A 19812-nucleotide genomic window follows, 5' to 3' on the forward strand; every position below is an offset into this window, starting at 1 on the left:
AGGAAAAACTTGCTTACAGACAAATCTTAAGATCATGAATTAACACATTTTATGTTGTTTGTTTGATTTGTACAAAAACTAACATGTAAAAATAAGATGTTTACAAGTTTAATGTAATGCCCTATGCTAATTCATGCTAACCATCTCCCAGTTAAAGCGTCATATTTTTTGAGAGTGCTATTGATCTTCTCATTTAACTCTAATAAAAAAGGAGAACGTACGTCCTAACATGAACTACTCCTATAAAAAGTAGCACAGTAGCTTAGCTTAGCATGAGCTTCCTTAAACATAAGTGTTGTTTACATGACAAACACATTAGAATTGAGAGTACAATTCACAATGTTGTCATACCATCATTTTGGGCTTTGTTTCAGTGTTTGAGACCCTGTTGCACCTATAAGTGAAATTGTGTCACTCTCATGATAAAATGTTCTTACATAATGTCAACTTTAGTCAGGCAGGGGCAGCAGAGTGCACTCAGTCCCAGTGAGAGGTCTGGGGAGCTGGCAGATTTCTCTCCAGCGATCTTTCTTTGTATCATACTCCAACACACTCTTCACTATCACTTCCTGTCCGTCGCTCCATCGTCTCCCTCCAAACACCAGCAGATTCCCAGACGGCGTTGGCACCATTCCATAGTTGAAGGAGCCAATGAGAAGTGGTCGAAGGCGGGTCCATTGGTCTGACTGTGAATCGTACTGTTCAATATCGCAGAAAGGCTCGTACATTCCCAACAGGGCGTAGATGTGGCCGTGGACGGTTGCAAGGCGGTGACTGAACCTGGCGATGGACATGGACGCTCGCTTCTCCCAGACTCTGCCCTTCAGGTCCCAAAATATGACTTCTCTGCTGCTCTCTCTCTGGTCGTCCTGGTTATCAGTGTGGTTACTACCATGGATGCTGCCCTGGTGGCCCGGGACGCCACCTGACACATAGATGTTGTTGTCAAGCACAGCAGAAGCGTGGCCGTAAAGGGGGCGAGGCATCGTTGCTCCTCTCCTCCACGCTCCTGTAACCATGTCGTAAAACTCAACAGAAGCTAAGGAGGTGTGTGTGTTGCTGTTTGGTCGTGTGTGTCGACCCCCAATGGCATAAATAGCATCCTCCACCACGCAGCAGGAGAACTGCGCCCGCCTCTCCAGCATGGACTCCACCTTCTCCCAGTGGTTGAAGCGAGGATCGTAGCGCCACACCTGGTTGGATGTTGCCGTGTTGACAGACTTTTTCCCATCCTCGTCACCATCTTTCACTTCTTCTCCTCCAATCACGAAGAGGAAACCTCCCACTGAGCACACACAGTGATTTCTCAGTCGCAGTGGGAGACTAGAACTCAGAGATGAAAACTTCCTGCTTCTAGGATCGAACACCAGCATCTGTTGTTCTGGCCAATCAGGGTTGGATCCTCCACCCACAAGTAGCACACGATTGGGTGACACCCTGAGTGTTGACTGTCTGCTCTGTTTGATTGGCTGAGCTGAACCCAGCCTGTGGTACTCCAAAGCTCGAGTCAGCTGACTTCTGATTAGAGGTGTGGCCATGGCTCTGTGGGCGTGGCTGAGATTGGTGACGTCGGAGGGGGCGACCAATCCGAAGCGCAGTCGACTCAGCAGAAGATTTGATTTCAGCAGAGGGAGGGGCCCGTTCTCATTCAGCCAATCCAGAGCCAGCTTTATGAGCTCCACCTCCTTGACACCAGGTATCTCGTCAGCATCGAGCACCGCCATCAGTGATTGGACATTTAGTCTGAGAAGGTCATCCCTGCTTTCCTTTAGCAACGTCCCCATCTCCATAGCAATGGTTTGATTGGCAGCTTCAAGTGCATCTGAGAGGGCGTGATGTTCGGCCAGGTTAGCATAGCAACAGCAATTCTCAGAGCTTAAACCATCAGCAATGAACCGCTCGCATATTGACACCGCCGACTCCACCTGCAAGTACCTGGCTGCCTCTAAGACAACAGGAAGTGTTGACGGCGATATGCTGAGCCAGCCAGAATACAGGAAGTCCAGAATAGCATCTAAACCCTCAGGTGTTAGTGCTGGAAGGCTAATGGAATCGGCTAATCTCTCCGCGGTAGTCTCTCCAAAAAGAGCCCAAAAATACTCGCTGGAGCTGGCCAAAAGGGCGCGATGACAGGGGAAGGATACACCGCCGGCCTCAAGGACGACATCGCACATCTTCCTCTGAGAGCGCAGGCGCTGGAAGCCGGAGAGAAGCCCGGTTCTTTGGGAGGAACTGTAGAGGAGGGAGTAGCTATCCATCCGAAAGATAGGCGGCGAGGAGAGAAGGAAGGCAGGAGGAGAGAGGACAAGAGGTTGAAGTGAAAGCAGACAAAAGCAGCTTGCACAAGGAAGTTAGCAGAGAGGAAGGAAGAAGCAGAAAGAACAGGAAAATGAGCGGTGAGTGCTGTCAAAGACGATGCAGCCAACAACCGGCACAAAAGGCAAAGAGTCAGACGTTAGTTTGGGAAAAGGATAACAGGCGGCTGAAAGCAAGAAGCAGGAAATGAGGGGGAAAGAAAGGAGTGAGTGCGTCTCCTCAGTCGAGGTCGCTCCATCTGTGTTTTTGTCCTGCTCTGTCTGCAGCGGCGGTCATGTGACACCATGATAGAAAGGTTAACAACTGCCCCCTACATCCACACACACACAGTCCCGTGTACCACCTCCCCCTTTTGTTGGCCCTCCAACACGGTCCAACCCAAAGCCTCCTGTCTCTCTCTGTGATGCCTGCTGCTGGCTTTGTGTTCTGCTGTCTGTCTGCTGCCCTTTCCCCTGCGCCCGGTGGGAGGGGGGGGTCACCCAAATACATGCATCCAACACACACACCGACCCGGCCAGCAAGCAGATGAATGGATAAACGCACACACATGAGGGAGCCTGGCAGGATTTTAGTGTCTATCCCGGTGGATGAACTCATTGGTAAATACAGCTGCTGTAGTCTGCGAACCAAGATTCCAGGGCACGGCTGCCACGGCACCTATCAGCGGTCAGGAATAGAAACACGGCTCGCCGGATTCAGCGCGAGGTTCACGCGGTATCAAACCCGAGGAAGTTTTGCCAAGCTGTCAAACATTTTATAAGTGTCAAAAGCAGTTGCATAGCATTATGATATCAAAGTAAGCCGTGCCCTTTCCGGAGGCATTTGACCTCGTTATGACGCGTGCCGCTCTAAAATCATGCAGATTGATGTCATGTTATTATTTTCATGAGATCGGAGGCGGCGGGACGAGCGGCCGAGCAAAAATAATAAAGCGAGGATTTGTTTTCAGTACCAGGCTCCAAGTTGTCCAGCGTGTTTACAGGCGTCTGATTAATGTTGAGCTACTGTGTGAGTGTGTGCTACTGTCTGCCAGATGCACACACACACGCACACACATCAATATGCAAACAACATCACTTTATTGCACTCTTACAAGTTCTTGCAGCAACGTACATTTTGTAGTGAGTTATGATCAGCGTCTCTGAGGCGATGCTGGCTCGCGCTCAGAGATGAGCGTGTGTGCGCGTGTGGGTGTGTTTGTTTTATGGAAGAGTTCAAAATTCAGCGCACAAGCTACTCGCAAAGAGAGAAAGAAAAAAACAGACTCACGCCTTTTTGAAACTGCAGAGTGTTTTTAATCTTCCCCACACAAAGTCAGATCCTCCCGTATGGTTGTTAAAACACCAGCAGTGTTTCTCCCTTGGCTGAATATTCCACCGTGACCTGATGGAGGCTAAACTTAGCTACAGCTGCTCTGTGTGTGTTTGTCTATGTGCAAGAGGACATGTGATGCGATGATGGATGTGTGCTGTAATGAGGGAGGGATGTGGGGGGTATCTGGGCCCATGGTGTGTGTGTGTATGTGTGTGATCCACTCCTTCATGAAAGAGTTGGATTTGGAGGTTTAGGTCAGGATCAAAGTGTCTCCATGCACAAAGATGCCTCTGACTCCCACCTAAAATCCAGTAATACCCATTAAAAATGCACATAATACAAGAATATTACAGCCGGAAATATCAGGGCTCATTTTCCGCTCGTCGTGCGCTGCGAGCCATGTGAAAACTGAGTCTAAAAGAGTCTCCGAGCTGCATTTTCAATCACAGTAAACATTAGATTTAAATTAGCTTTTGTCAGAGTTTTCAGGTTATTTAATTTTGCCTGAACGGACTGTTTTTTAAATCAGTGCGTGCATTATGTCACGCTCTGCTCACTGTCAATCTCCTGACACCCGCAGGGGTGAAATAATCCTTTTTAAACATGTCACCTTAAAAACTTAACTGTCACGCCCTGTCTTCTAAATTGGGGTGTCTTTGTTGGCTGACACAGCTGCCAACCTCACCAGCAATACTGGATCTGTGAGGCTATTAGCACAGTGGCACTTTGAGCTAAGTGCTAACACCAACATGCTAACATCTGGCAATTAGCACTGAAAATAAAGTAGAGCAAAAGTTTGACCAGGTGAAGTCAAAATTAGAGGAAACATCATTAGGAACCATGAACATCTGCGCAAAGTTTTGTACTAATCCATGTTGTTGAGATGGATAAATGAAGAATCTGACCTGCTGGTGGCGCTAGAGGAAAAGTCAGAAGATCACCAAATTTTGTGAGATCCGTCCTTCGGGAGCGTATTTCTTCCTGATTCTGTCAAAGCAAAAAAGTCGACCACTGTTCTTCTTCACTGTAATGGCAGATGCAGTCAGTTACACATAGAAAAGTTTGGACTTCGGGGTTTTTAGAACCGTCTTCATTTATTGAAATATTCTCCTGAAGGTACGATTTTCTGGGAATCATAACAATGAAACAGTAAAAACAATATAATTCCCTCCCCCCGCCGCCAAAAAAAATCGTACAGTGAACTTAAATCCCATCGCAAGTTGTTACAACATTTAGAAATCAATTACTATAAATCAGTACTTGTTGGAGTTTTGACAGTATGGAAAAGAAGTCAAGTGGATTCCTCAGATTTATGCTAACAGTCAATAAAAGTCTCTCTAAACTGGCTATTCTAGACTCAAAAATAGCAAACAAAGCAAAGAATATGCAGAAGGATTATTGCAATACGACTCACTTCCTGCTAAAAGTCCGAGTAAAGTGGAGTCTCATCTGCAGCAGAAACACGCCAGAACATCTCGCTTTATCTTGACAGCATTCAACTTTTTGAACAAAGTATGACTGAATTTACAGACAAAACAACGTCAACTGACACGATAAGTCTGGACATTTAACGTGTTTCAGCCTCTCGGAGCGCTGGCTGATAGAGAGTTTATGGACGCCTGCTCCTTGGTGGTCAGACGCTGGCTGTTGCTGTTTCCGAACATGTTGGGATTAACTGTAGTTTGCTAGTTGTCAGTGGCAGTGGGCGAGTCTGTGTGTATGAGATTATCGGCCTTCCTCGCCGCCTGGCCGGGGATCCTGCAGGAAAAGGACAGATAAAGACACCGTCAGGGATTTTCACCATCTGCTATCAGAGCTCTCAGAGCTGCTGACCAGTGAGAGACAGCAGGACGGCCAGGTCGCCGCATTCACTGAGAGGAAATATGAGATCTGGTTGATCCATCACCTGCTTTCTCTCCGCACTTATCTCTCTCTTGACCTTTTTCCATTTCTGGTTCTCTCTGCGTCTTGATCTCCCTCACCGTCTGACACATTTTTCTGTTTATTCCCATCTCAAAGTGCTCGAGTATTAGTCATACAAACACTTCTCGGAGGCAGTGCAGGTCTTCAGGCTTCAGGTGAAGCATCAGTGGACGGAGCCACAGAGCGGTTTTGCTGGTTAAGTGATGATCCACTGAATCTGAATAATAATCTGAATGACAGGACCCTCATTGGGAATTGAAGAATAAAGCAGTCCCATGCTGAATTGTGTGTGTTAGCTTCGCTTTATATCCTTGTGATGCATTCTTATTATTGTCTTTGTCTTCAAAATCACTCTGACATAAAGTGATATGTTATTTGGCCAAAAGTAAGTGGACACCCCTGTTCATGTCCTGTTCTTTTGTTCATGGGTTGGACTGGACCCTTTTGTTACAATGAAGGAAAATCTTGACATTTTCCCAGTTTGGTGTGGAAGAGCTTTGACTGGCCCGACCTCAAACCCATCTAAAAACTTTGGGATGAACTGGAACGAGCCAGGCCTTATCACCAAGATTAGTCCTGGACCTCACTCATGCTTTTGTCAGGTTCCAAACATCTGCTGGGAAGCCTGAAACCAGAAGAGCGGAGATTGTTATACTGTAGCAGCAGATTAACACTCACATTGTTTTGGGATAGAGGGATCACATACTGGTGAAAGGTCTGCATGTCCACATACTTTTGGCCACGTAGCGCAGAAGACACGAACTGAGGGATGTTGATCAAGCTGCAACCTTCGAGTAAAACTAGTGAAACTTGTTGAAAGTGAGATGATCTTCCTTCAGGATTTGCTTGTTTTTTGCAGCTGTGACTTTCTTCGTGCATTGCATTGTGGGTCAGATGCACACTGAGAAGTCGGCCGGATGCAGAGTGTTAATGCACTCTCCAAACCTGCTCAGAAATAGCATGTAGTACCATTTCTGGTGTTTACCACTAAAACTTGAACCAGCTTCTGCTTCTCACTCTCATTTGTCTCCTACACAGCACACCCACACGGTTTGGGCAGGGCAGAGCAGCCACAGTGTTTGGATACCGCGGTTTCTGCGTCCCGCTGAGAAAGTCACAGCACAGACTGCCCCTCGACGCTCACACACATTTTCTAAAACACACACACACTCCTATAATGTATAAATATAGAGCCTGACTCAACCTCTCCAGCCCACACACAGAGGCACCGACACACACGCAGCTTGACCTGAACGAAGACTGCACGGCCCACACTGACCCCCGGTGGTGAGCTCAGGCCACTGCAAGCAATTACTGCGCAGCCTGGCCAGTGAGAGCATCCAGGATGTCAGCATTTATCACACTGTGATGAAGACATAATGAACCTGGCAGAGCTGTCTGATAATTTAGCGTCTTGTTAGACTTTCCTCTCACAAAATGTCACATTTGGATTCTCTCTGTGGGCAGCAGGAAACATGATTACGCTTTGCACCACGAGCCAACTTTTGACTTAATTTAAGGTTTTTATGGAATTGAATTTGTGCTTTAATTAACTAAAAAACACAGTTTATTGCACTGTGTTATGCAGTGTGTCTTTGTTGCACGAACGGACATTTTGAAGAGTACATAAATTTAGTTTGAGCAGAGATTATCACGCAAAGAATAACTTAAAAACTTAGTTTGTGCTGACTCAGTGTATTTGCTATTTTCCAACTGAGTGAACAATAACCTCACAAAGTGGATTTTGGCCAGCTCAAGCTAAATTATTACTCGGTGGTAATATCTCTACAAAATATAATTTACACACTTGCTCAAAATTTCTCATTGCATGGTGCCTCAGCAGCGAGGCACAAATTATAATACAGAGGATTTGAGAATTCTGCAGCCGCCTCTGAACAGTGCAGGTCGATAGATTTTCATTTGTGATGCTTGAAGTGTTTAAAACCCAGGAACAATAACGCAGATAAAACAGATTTAAGTTTCCACTTCAGTAATAAAGAATTCCCTCTGATTGACAGAAGCTCTGAGTTGGTCTAAATGTTGACACACTCGTCTGAGTCGCCTTCAGTGAACTCGATGAGCAGGAGGGTGCTTTTAGCTTTTCGTAGCCCTGAGTTTGGACTCTCAGGCTACATACAGGGTGCCCTGTGATTGGTGGAGACTGTTTGGAGCTGAAAAATGTCCCTTCACCTTATCTGCATGTTTTTAGTGAAATATTAAGAATAATTTTTCCTCACTGTTCATGCTCTTCGTAGTGAACATGCAAATAAAAATCCATTTATCTGAAACTAAATGTTACTGACAGTACATTAATAACACAGGAATTACATCAAATATCCAGGGTTTGGTTACAGCTTGGTTACATAATATGACAGAATGACTGGCTCAGTGGTTGGTTTTGTGGCTTTCCAGCAAATAGATGGGGCCAGCAGGGGTTTTTCCACTCTGCATGTCCTCCCAGTGTCCTCTCCTCCCATAATCCAATGACGTGCAGGTTAGCTGGATCTGAAACTCTGAATAGCTGAATGTATTTATCTATATGTATGTTCGACACCCCCATGACCCCACCCAGGATCAAACGGTGTAGACATGTGTAGACTGGTAATCCAGTGATTACACTGTGTGTGTCTGTGGGAGCAAAAATCATGTATTTGCGCTTTACTTTACCACATTTTCTCCCAACTGAAACTACATTTATCTGACGACTAATAGTTACTGGTTACTTTACAAATTAAGATTTTACATAGAAAATTTTGATTAAGAACTTTTGAAATATGCTGTAAAAGATTAAACCACCCAGCTGCAATACATATTTGGCAATGCTGCCTGGAAAAACCGACTAAAACCATTAATGAATGATCAGAATAGTTGCAGACTAATTTTCTGCCAGTCGACTGATTGTTTCTCTGGATGAATCCATAAAAAAAAAGATTATTAGTTGCATCCATAAGTAAAAAACACAGAAGCTGCTCTTTAGATATGCCGTCCTGTGTTTGTATAGTTATTGACTGTTTTCAGACTCATGCGCTGGATTTGCATCATTCACAAAGAACAGGTGACCCGGTTTGTAAACGCATCTTTGTGCTTTCTCTCCATCGTTTGGTTCTGATTTGCATTTTGTCTTTGGACCCTTTAAGGCCGACTGCGTCTGCACTGACAACAGCTGAGTCAAATATTTCCAAGTAAGATGTTATCACGAGGGATCAGTGGAAGCTTTGCAGACTTGAAACAGACTTTACATTGTTTTAATTCTTAATTCTAATCCCAGAACAATGAGGACTTTCAGCCGTGCTCGTATGCTGATGGTCACCTTCTGTCCGTGTTAATCCTTGGTGACCCATCGTAGTTCGCTCTTGACGTTCTGCAGCTCTGATAGGTTAACGGCAGGCCCGGGCAGTTTCACCGCGCCCGGCAACGCCTTCTTTTCCTCCGGCGTCTGGGCTGCAGCGCTGGTCTGGTCTGGTGAATGAGCCTGAGGAGAAAAATAAGACAAACAGACACAGAAACTGTGAGCGGGCCAGGCGACTGCAGCACTGAGTTACTTACATCCATTACTATTAGAGTGGATTCATCTCCTGCATATCGGTAGAAACACAGCAGTGCTATGAGTAAAGGTGATCATGGTGATGAAAATAAAGCAGTAGTACATGGTACTACACATCTGAAAAGTGTGTAATACTGTTATACATGTGAATACACTGTATACCATCATATTACATGCTTCTCATAAGAAGGGACGACAGAATATGGACAAAGTGAAAGACCTGTGTGTGTGTGTGTGTGTGTGTGTGTGTGTGTGTGTGTGTGTGTGTGTGTGTGTGTGTGTGTGGTCGGTCTTACCTCTTCTGTGTCTACTGTCTCCTCTCTCCTCTTGACAGGATGTCCCGCCCCTGGACGCAGAGCTCCCATCGGGATGTTCAAATTAGCCTGACGGACAGCAAGAACAGCCAATGAGATACCTTCAACACTTAAACAAATTAAGTTTCCCGTCTCTGCGGTTCTGCGTGTGTGTGTGTGTGTGTGTGTGTGGATGGATGGATGTGTGTGTGCCTGTGCTCCTTCTGTTTCCTCAAAACCCCTTGTTTTAATTATGACCGCCACTTCCTGGTTATCATCATGTCCCTAAAAGAGCAATGTGTCTTTATGAAAATTGGGATACACACACGCACACACACACACCCACACACACTCTCACACACACACACACACACACACACACACACACACAGAGCTCAGAGATCTGCCTGCTAACTTGATGTTCTACCGCTGCCTGCCCTGATGTCCTGTCCCTTGGATTTGTTTTGCGTTGTACTGTACTGTAATGTATTGTATATATGCTCATATTGTACAGCTGTACAGAGAGGGAGTGCGCTGTGTGTCACAGAGGATGCCGCTTTTATTTTCTCCTGCACATTGAGGTTAAAAGATGGAAAGCTCTGGAAGAAATCGCCTCATTCACAGCATGTCCGCTCAGATTTGTATCGCTGTAACGTGGCTTTGGCTGGGATTGTTTACTGTCTTATGCTTAGCGTGCTGTTAGCAAACATCTTCCGACATTCCAGCCAACGGGTAAAAGAATATTTCACCTTAAATTGAAAAGTCAATCATAGTTTGACATAGTAGGAAACATAATCATGCTTATTAGCTTTCTTGCCCAGAGTTAGAGTAGAAGCCTTTCTCAAGCTATAGCCAGGTTATGATTAGCTTAGCATAAAGGCTGCTAACAAGGGGAAGCAGCTAGCCTGGCTTTATCCAAAGTTTTGTAAATTTCTGCACCTTGAAAGCTCACTTATTAATAAAAATTAACAAAAGGAGACTCAGGAGGTAGAGTGGCCGTCTGCCAATCAGGAGGTCGGTGGTTCGATCCCTGGCCTCAGCAGTCCACATACCGAGGTATCCTTGGGCAAGATACTGAATCCCAAAACTACCTGTGATTTCATAAGTACATCGCTTTGGATAAAAGCGTCTGCCAAATGACTAATTGGAATTGTAAAACTTGTTTGTTTGATCCGTACCCAAAATCTTTCAGCCAGACTGTTTCCACTTGCCTCCAGTCTTTATGCTAAGCTAAGCTAATGGCTAATGTAAGTGCGAATTCAACAGATATGAGAGCGATGTCAATTTTTTTTAACTCTTGGAAAGGAAGTGAATAAGCGCATTTACCAAAATGCTGAACTCTTCCTTTAACTCTGCTCAAACTCCATTTCCAGTAAAACCAAACACAAGCTGTAATTCCATCTGAGCCACCGTACATCGCTACGAGGCCACGCCGGTGTGTGACTCTCAAGACATAAAGCTTTGCACTATGAAGTTTGTGAACTCTCAATGTCTGAAAAAGATGTAACTTTGACAAAAATGTATGCTGACTTGATGTTCGCTGTGATGGATAACTGATTTAGCAGCCTGTCAGAGTCCGACATGAGTGGAAAATAACGGATGGAACGCGAGAAAATCTGCATTCAAATGTCTGGAGCACAGCTGTTATGTAAAGCGTACGCGATTTATATTCTCTTAAATCTCCTCCAGTCCATGCAGCACACAGCATTTGCCTAAATAAGTCCTCATTTATCATCTTTATTCCTTTCATTAATAATACAAACTAATAATTAAACTCTGCTCCCCTGCTCCGGGGTGCATGTGCAGCCAAAGCAATATCAGTGAAGGATACGTATCAGAGAAGAAAATATTGGACTTTGGAAACATTTGGACACAAAATGCTTCAACTGTGCTGCACAAGCTGTTTGGAGAAATTTATTGGAGCTTTTATGTTTGTTTTTGGGGCTGTAGGACGACGTATGAATCCAGAATGAGGCTAAGATGGAGGGACAGAGTGGAACAACAACAACATAATGATTTATTCTGAGGGTGAATTCATCCTTTAAGTTTACCTCCTGAGTAAACTTACCGAAAAGTGTCATGTGAACATGAACGGAACGGAACGACCAGGGCCAGCAGGGTAGAGGGGAGAAACGGCTTTAAATCAGCCACTTGATGCCAGATTTGTTCCTAATTACTGTTTGGCTGAGATATGAGACCCCTGACCAAATGCCTTTTATAATTAACTGTGCTGCTGTGGTACATTTGTCGACTGGAGCCGCCATTACAGCTGCGACTTATCACTGTTCGGGGGTTGTTTTCTACTTTATTTTAGTGTTGAAGGCGATCTGTAGGAGCTATTTGCTTCTGTGGCCACAAGAGAAATGAGTTCAGTTGAATACTGGCCTTTAACCATCGGTCAGATAGAATTGACATTACTCCCAACCGTTTTCAAAAGCATATCAACTCTTTATAATTGATTTCCTGCCTTCCAGACAGCCCCTGTTTTCCAATTGTTTCTTAAAAAAATGTATTATTCAGTTGCGGTTACTTCATTAAAACAGTAGTTTGGGGGTTTTCTCACTGTTAGATGCCCACCAAAATGTCCCAAATGCCTTAGGTCCCCTCTCTTTATGTACTGCTATACCTGCCTGCACTAGTGCTGCACTGTTCAGCCCCACAAAGGCAAAATGCACTCAAGCTAAGAGCCGAATTTGACTTTTTGACCTTTGTTTTACCTTCAGTACTAAATAACAAGCAGACATACACATTTTGTTTAGCTGCTTTTTGGTCAAAGTCATACTTTTTCTGCACGATGCGCCTGAACTCTCCAACGTCCAGTGTTTGAGAATCTGCAGCCCAATTTAATGCAACATTAAACACAAACAAGGGGCGATTAAACTGCAGGAATTCATACTTTAAGGATTCAGTGGAAGTCTGCAGCTGTCGGGAAAATGAGGACTCAATTCAATAAAGACGGGATGCTTTTAAAAAGATTTTAAAAATTTGAACTTTAAAGATTTTTTTGACGGAAATGTTTCTGACGTAGAGCTGCGCTGCTGTTCTTGCTTGCGATCGACGTTGAACTGATGTTGTACTGAGACGGAGACGACGAGGAACCTCACGTTTGTACCGCGGTGGCGTTTAACACTCCTCTGTCCTGATGCCTATCCCATGGTTAGACATGACAACGAGCACAATGAGAAGAGAGAGACGATGGAGGAAACCCTCTCTGACACGCACTCACAAAGCCATTACTACAGAAACACGCACACACACACACACACACACACACACACAGTGATACAGACGACTCATCCTTTGCCTCGCTCCAACTCTGCACTAACAAAGCCTTGATACTGTATATGCACAGTCTGAACTCTGTATTTGCCTTTGCCAATAAATACCTAAATGTGGAAACACCTGTCACCTGGAACCTCTTCATCCTTTTGTCCTCTTTTAAGCTTTGACATGATGTCTTTAAAGCAGTAATACACACCTCACTGTACACACAGGTGAGACGTTTTACCTGAAGGGCCTTCACGTTGGACGAAGGTTTGGACATAATCCTCCCGGTAAGTCCGCTGACCTGGAGGAAGCACAGAGCACAGACGTTCAGCTGTGTGTGTGTGTGTGTGTGTGTGTGTGTGTGTGTGTGTGTGTGGGTGTGTGTGTGTGTGTGTGTGTGTGTGTGTGTGTGTGTGTGTGTGTATGTTGGGGGCACTGGGACTCTGTTTCTGTGGTTTTCAAGGCCTGGGATAGCATTTCAGTTGCTTAGCGACTCTTACAGCGAGAGGCAGGTAGAGGAACTGTTCTCTGAATCATTCATGAGAGGGAGACAGAGAGCCAGCAGGGAATGTCAAAATAAAAGCGTCCACGGTGCCTCAGTTTCAGATGAGTGTGAGAGAAAAGCTCTGGCTTCGGTGTAGTGATGTGTGTCAGGATTGTAGGAAATTGAAAGCAGTGGGGTTTTTACATGGCTTCATCTCCAATCTCAACAAACATTTACTCCCTCAGCTGCTCGTTGAAATTCACAGCATATTACCAATATTAAGCACTTGGCATTATTCTGTATGTTTCTTCTTGCCATTAAATCCCATGAAAAGGCCAAACCCAACAGCCCGAAGCTCATTTGTTCCTCCTGAAGACAGAAACTTTTAAAACTGGGTCATAAAAATATAAATGAATTGAAAAATAAAAGAGTTAAATTTAAAAATGAGGAAACATTAAATAAGTTGAAAAATGTTAATATTGAACAGTAAAATGTTGACTGTATTTCTCCCAAATATCTGTCAACACAGGATAATTGGGAAAACAAATTAGAGCTATGAACATAGTTTCTAGCAGACAGGGTTAAAGATGCATGTCCGAAATCACTCGCCGTTCACCTGTATGCACTATATTATGAGCAATGTGTCTTTATTATGTGAATTATAATAAATATATTATATCTCATATATTCTAACTTTTAATATTTAAGACCCTTTTTACAAGATTCTCATTTCAGTCTGAGTCAGCAGGAAACATTACAATGTCGTCCAGAGACGATGTTTTAGACAAACTCGCTGAGCTACGGTTAGCTTCATTAGCTAACAGCTAATTGAGGTTATCGCTGTAAACTGCAGATGTGCCGGCACGGAAATCTTGAGTGTAGAAACAGAAACTGAAGGTCGCGAGCCTCAGAAAAAAGCACGACATGAGGCCTGATTCTGTGCATTTCTGTATGAATTTAAGGACTCATTGTTTCAGAAATTACTAATAATTTTGAGCGGGAAACCTTCAGGTGAGCAGTGGATTTGTTGTGTTTTTGTCATCTCCTAATGGTCTAAATTCTGCAGGTTTCTGCTGAGCTTACTCCTCTCTAACAAAATAAAATTATCTTCAGCATTAAAACTGTAAAACAACGCAATGCTGAAAATTATTCCAAAAGAATTTGCTGTAAATCCCTCTCTTTCCCCCGCTTCCTCATTTTATCTCGGCCTGTTGTCCGTTTTTTTCTACTTCCTCCCTCCATTTTGCTGTTTCACAGATCAACACTGACCCAAGTGGCTCCTAATCGTAGAAGTTTCCATGGCCTATTTATCTTATCGAGCGGCTCAGAGCAGAGTGAGTCCCCGCTCGTCCGGCTGCTGCTGCTGCCTTCGATGGCGGCGCTTAGATACGGCGCTGTTTGTGCAACAACATACAGTGAGAGCTTTGCTGTCCTTGACATGGGAGCAAAAGCCTGGACACCCCAAAATACACAACCACAGACACAGACACACTTCACGCTTACACAACGGGACGATATTTATGTTGGCCATGAGGAGCAGCTGCCCCCTGATGCCACACTGCAGAGTCTGACAAGCCCTTTCACTTTCACACGTGCGGCATGTGCGCACACACTCTGCCACGCAGCCACGTGCTCACAACCGCAATTATTCCTCATGCTTCAAATTACTCTGATCTTCACACACTGAAACCCTTTAAAGCTCTGAGCAGACGCCTAACAAAAAGGCTCTTAGAGGTACAGTGTGTGTGTGTGTGTGTGTGTGTGTGTGTGTGTGTGTGTGTGTGTGTGTGCGTGTGTGTGCATGCGTCAGTGCTTCTGGAATATCAACATGAGGGCATGTTTAGAGAGCTGCAGCTGCACCTACTGTAGCGCGAATGAAGGGCTAAGAAAACATATTTTGTTTTGTTGATGAGGCATGTTGTTCTTGTGTCTGTGTTGTACATATTGCAAATCACCATAAGGTATAAAACATTTGTGCAATATTTTTTATTCTTGTTATTTTTTTATTTTTGTCTTCCTGTCCTACGACTTCTTGCACTCCGTCTCGTTGCTGCTGCAACTCGTGAATTTCCCCCATTGTGGGATAAATAAAGTCTATCTTATCTTCTTATAGCAGCCATGCTGGCAGCAGGACGTCAGTCTGTTGGTCCAGACTGAAATATCTCGTAATTTGTTGCAGGCATTGCCATAAAATCATGCCATAGTTCAGACATTCATGATCATCAGATGAAACCTACTAACTTTTGTCATCCCCTGATTTTACCTCTGGCGCCACCATGAGGCTGATATTTTTGGTTCAGAGTGAAATATCTGAAAAGCTAAAGACGCTCCCAGCCTCAGCTGTGCCGTTTGGTTTTAGTACTAATGAGCAAATGATACCGTGCTAACAGGCTAAGAAAAGAGTGTGAACTTTAATATAATCTATTTACATTGTCACTGTAAGCACGTTAGCATCCTAAAGTTAGCATCTACTTCAAAGCACTGCTGTGCTTCAGTACAGCTTCATAGTCTCTAACATGACTGTTAGCCTTGTTTCTGATTTCTCTGAACTATTCCAGAGTTCACAAATGACACTAAAGTAAACCCAGTACCTTGAAATGTGACGCCAAGGGGTGACAAAACGTCTATATGTGACAAGCTTGGAGTGGGAACAGGTTGCTAAACATGAAGCTACAGAAGGCAATTAGCTTAGCTTAGCATAAAGACTAGAAACAGAGGGAAACAGCTAGCCTGGCTCCTTCCAAGAAGCGACACAGTGAGACCAAGTTGAACCCTAAGAGCGCCAATGAACACCTTATTTCCCCTTTGATGCTTCTGCCACTGAGGCCAAAAAACAAACTTTACGCGCTTTAATATTTTGTGCCAGCGTCTCCTAAACAAAGCTAATAATCTCCTGGCTCCTGCTTCATATTTAGCATGCAGGCGCAAGAGTGGCGCCATTCTTCTCATTTAACTCTCAAAAAAAGCCAATAAGCATTAAAGCATTTCTTTATAGATTTACATCGAAGCACCACAGACAGCGAAGGAAATGTGAAGGAGCTCAGAGACAGATGATTTGTTGACGAGAGGAAAAAATACAGAATATTGCCTAATTAAGCAAATTTATTAAGAATAAAAGTTATTTTTTGTACTAACAGGTTCCTTTTAAAAAGAACAAACTGAAAATGACTGAATGCTTCAATCTACCTGCCGTTCAAACACACATGAACACATAAGATGTGACTTACCTGTTGATGACACAGCACTGAATCGACTAATGGCTTTACACAACACACTTTTTATCAATCTCTCACGCACACACGCCTCCTATCTGCTCTTCATCTCTTTCTTTTTCTTTCTCTTTTCGTCTCTGCCCTCTCTCTCTCTCTTTCTCTCTCGCCTCATAAGTGGTAGAAGGATTCCTCTCATATCTGGGATTTGTTCTCACTATAAATAGAAGAGTGATACACAGAAGGGACCTGCTTTCTATCCACCACACACACACACACACACACACACACACACACACTCACACACAGTGACGGACCAAAACACTGTCAAACAGCAGCACCGAGAACTTGGATCTTTTTTAATTAGAACATCTTTTTAAGGTTTCTACGCCACAAAAACTGCTCTGATGACTAAAATAATTGAACATCAGGACCAAACTTCATTCAAAAAGTGCAACATTTAAGCACGAGAGACTCAAACCCAAATCTGTCTGCTTCTGTGATATTTTTAATGACGTGTGGTCATTTTTGGCTGCATCTCCATCAAACTCTGACACTTGAGAGCTCAAAACACTCCTCCTGATCTTAGTGACTAAAATGGCTCTGCCCTATTTCTGCTCTGACACTCAGTGAAACACACACAGAAGTGGTTATGCTGGTATATGTATCTACATATACACTGATGCACATCCAGAGGGGAACTGTGATCTCCCAGAGTTAAAGGTGTGTGTGTGCGTGTGTGTGTGTGTGTGTGTGTGTGTGTGCTCTCTTACCTCCTGCCGTGCGTGGCTGCTCTACCCTGCCTGCACTCTCTCTGAGGTCCTCTTCAGCTACCTGACCTGTTTCCGCACGTCCTGATTGGCTCAGAGACACGCCAAACTCCTCCCCGAGCGGAATCCGACCCATCATCAGAGAGGTAGAATGAGTTTTCAGCTCTGTGTGTGTGTGTGTGTGTGTGTGTGTGTGTGTGTGTGTGTGTGTGTGTGTGTGTGTGTGTGTGTGTGTGTGTGTGTGTGTGTTTCCGCCTACCTTTCTCTCAGGATTTTCTCAACTTTTCCTCACAGCTGTCCACCGGCGCCACATCAAACCCCAGCGATCCTTGTCAGTCTCACCTGTGACACTAATCTGCTGTGTGCTCAGGTAGTAAAATGAGCAGACTGGAGGCTCGTTATATGTTTCAGACTATGCAAATCCAACCCCCACACACACACACACACACTGGCCTCACCGGTTGGCATAGACAGCCCTCACCTATTACAGAAAAACACCATCACTGTGTTTTTTGTATTTGCTAACATGCTATGGCTGTAGCTGAAGCTTTGCTGGTGGACCAAACCTCATTTACAAAATACATGAATGTAGGAGATGCATTGAAACTGCAGCAGCTTGAGGCTGCCCTGCAGGTAGGTCTGTGGGTGAGATGAAACAGGTGGGTTTTTTTTTTTTGGACACTTCCTCAAGATGCACAGGTGTGGATGGTGACTTGGCAAGTTATGGCCAAAAGGAAAGCAGCAAATACAGGGAAGGATGTGCTGCCATGTGCTGTCTGCACTGTGTGCATGATGACTGGGTGCAAACACAAAGAGACTGGGAGAAATGGAAGGAGTCAGGGCTTGTGAGGTTTTTTTAAGGAAGTCTCACTGTGAATAAAAGAGAGCCGAGAGAAAGAAACACTCACAAGTACACAACCGATAAACTTTTATAATGTCTATTACACAATAAAGAAATAATTAATAAAGACAATGTGAACAGAGTGAAGTTTGAGGGTAGTTCATACCATTGAAAAGGTGCATGGTGCCTGAAACCAGTTCCCCCAACATTAGTGTGTATAGAAGGAACAATATGTGCGAAATACAGAATATAACATACTGTAGGATGGTGACACACAGCACTGAGGTGTAAAACAAAAGTCCAAACAGACTGCTGGACCACCATGATTTCACAAAACACAGCAAAAAAAGAGACAAAACTAAACAAAACTATGCTTTCAGCTCTCTGTCAAGCACTATGGAATCCTTCACTGGATCACCCCTCTCAACAGCCCAAGTTGGTACAGTCCAATAAAGTCAGGTGGCTGCATTCTCAGACTCACCTGAGAGAGGTGGACCTCAGAGACAGAGATTAGTAACAGAGGCAGAATAAATAATCCAAACTGACTCAACAGGAGACTAAATTACAACAGTTATTAGTGATTGTAGCTGTCTATGATTTATCTATATGTGTAATGTTTTAGTATTATTTCAGTTTTGCTGCATGGGGTCTCTCAATCCAAACAACAACAAAAGACAGAGTTTGATGACATCGTGAAGCAGCGTGGGATCATGGGAGTTGTTGTCCTGGTTGTTTAACAACAATTCCCGGTGAAAATGAATAATCCCGCTCCATCCTGAGAAACACAAACTATAATGACACCTGAGTGGCGAGCTAGTTCGCAGACTTCTTCCCTCGCTCTCTGACGTGCTGTCCATGTTTCCATGGACACATGTAAGCAACAACAACACAACAAAATACAGCAGATGACACACTGTAGGTCTGGTTGTTTTTAGACATTTTGATTTGGAAATGTTACATATTATGCTTCATATTTAGATTTTATATTCATATTAAATGAAGGGGGGCCCTCACAGGGGCCCACAGCTCATTCTGACCCTGTGGCCCTGCAGCAGATTAATCTGGCTGTTGCTTTTATTAAAGATTTATTTATCCTTGTTTATTTCTTTCTTTCTATACATTCATCATCCTCATTTCTTTCTTTCTTTTACTTTTCTACATTTTTGAAGTTTGGACAGCTTGGATAGATTTGGGACTAGAATTAAAACTAGAATTTAAAGTAGGTGATGGAAAATGAAGCGTGATATAGCGACTGCGTTCTTCCCTCTGATGTGTCATTATTTTAATCAGAGATCAGATCATAGTTGTCACTGTGTGACAGTTTGCCTTCTTGTCCACAAATGGCTGTTTAGTTGGCAGGAAAGGGGAAGCTGGAGACCACATGTACACGAGGGCATCTGTCCTGTTTGAGAGAACAGCCACAGACATTTCACTTTCTTTGAGAGCATTGACCGGCTGACAGTGAGTCTGGATGTCAGACATTAAGATGGAGGTTTAGTGCGACACTGAACATCGATGTGAAATGCATCCACAACCAAAGCTTCATGCAGTTTTATGTTTCCTCTGTCACATTTATGACTGACTGAGTCAGATTGGGAGTTGTTTCCATGTTGCTTCTGAGTCAGACCATCAACATTTATTGGTGTCCTTTTACTTTCCTGACCTTTTGGTAAGATGAAATGCAATATCCAGACACACTTTCATTTTTTTTTTTTTTTTAATTGCTGCTGCTCAGTTAAAGTCATTCTGCAACCGTGATCAATTTTTTTCTGTGCTCCATTTCAGGGGCTTGTGCTGCCTTCAGGTTCTCTTGGTGCAGTCAAATTTCAAAAATTTCTTTTGCCTAGTCCA

The 19812-nt window shown here is 43.9% G+C and overlaps 3 protein-coding genes across 4 annotated transcripts in view; 1 reads left to right on the forward strand and 2 right to left on the reverse strand.

Annotated features, from left to right (window-relative positions):
• The window catches only part of cnksr2a (connector enhancer of kinase suppressor of Ras 2a), a 63943-nt gene extending 51154 nt beyond the window's left edge, over positions 1 to 12789 (forward strand). Inside the window, exon 24 of the mRNA XM_070986014.1 lies at positions 9432 to 12789. Coding sequence (XP_070842115.1) covers positions 9432 to 9479 — 48 coding nt within the window. The 3' untranslated portion in view covers positions 9480 to 12789. The remainder of the gene's footprint in view (positions 1 to 9431) is intronic.
• On the reverse strand, positions 376 to 2258 carry LOC139346930 (kelch-like protein 34). The gene has a single exon (XM_070986307.1). It carries the CDS (start codon positions 2256 to 2258, stop codon positions 450 to 452), a length of 1809 nt encoding a protein of 602 aa, XP_070842408.1. The 3' UTR covers positions 376 to 449.
• On the reverse strand, positions 4711 to 17189 carry smpx (small muscle protein X-linked). 2 transcript variants are annotated; one of them, XM_070986019.1, is made up of 5 exons: positions 17124 to 17189; positions 12899 to 12958; positions 9394 to 9480; positions 8864 to 9025; positions 4711 to 5388 (listed from the first exon to the last, which is right to left on the reverse strand). In XM_070986019.1, exons 2-4 carry the CDS (start codon positions 12932 to 12934, stop codon positions 8876 to 8878), a joined length of 273 nt encoding a protein of 90 aa, XP_070842120.1. In that variant the 5' UTR covers positions 12935 to 12958; positions 17124 to 17189; the 3' UTR covers positions 4711 to 5388; positions 8864 to 8875. The 2 variants fall into 2 exon arrangements, with proteins under 2 accessions (XP_070842120.1, XP_070842121.1); XM_070986020.1 differs by lacking the exon at positions 17124 to 17189 and adding an exon at positions 16369 to 16547.
• Between the last annotated feature and the right edge of the window lie 2623 nt (positions 17190 to 19812).

This window comes from Chaetodon trifascialis, chromosome 18 (assembly GCF_039877785.1).
Source record: "Chaetodon trifascialis isolate fChaTrf1 chromosome 18, fChaTrf1.hap1, whole genome shotgun sequence".
Taxonomy (NCBI): domain Eukaryota; kingdom Metazoa; phylum Chordata; class Actinopteri; order Chaetodontiformes; family Chaetodontidae; genus Chaetodon; species Chaetodon trifascialis.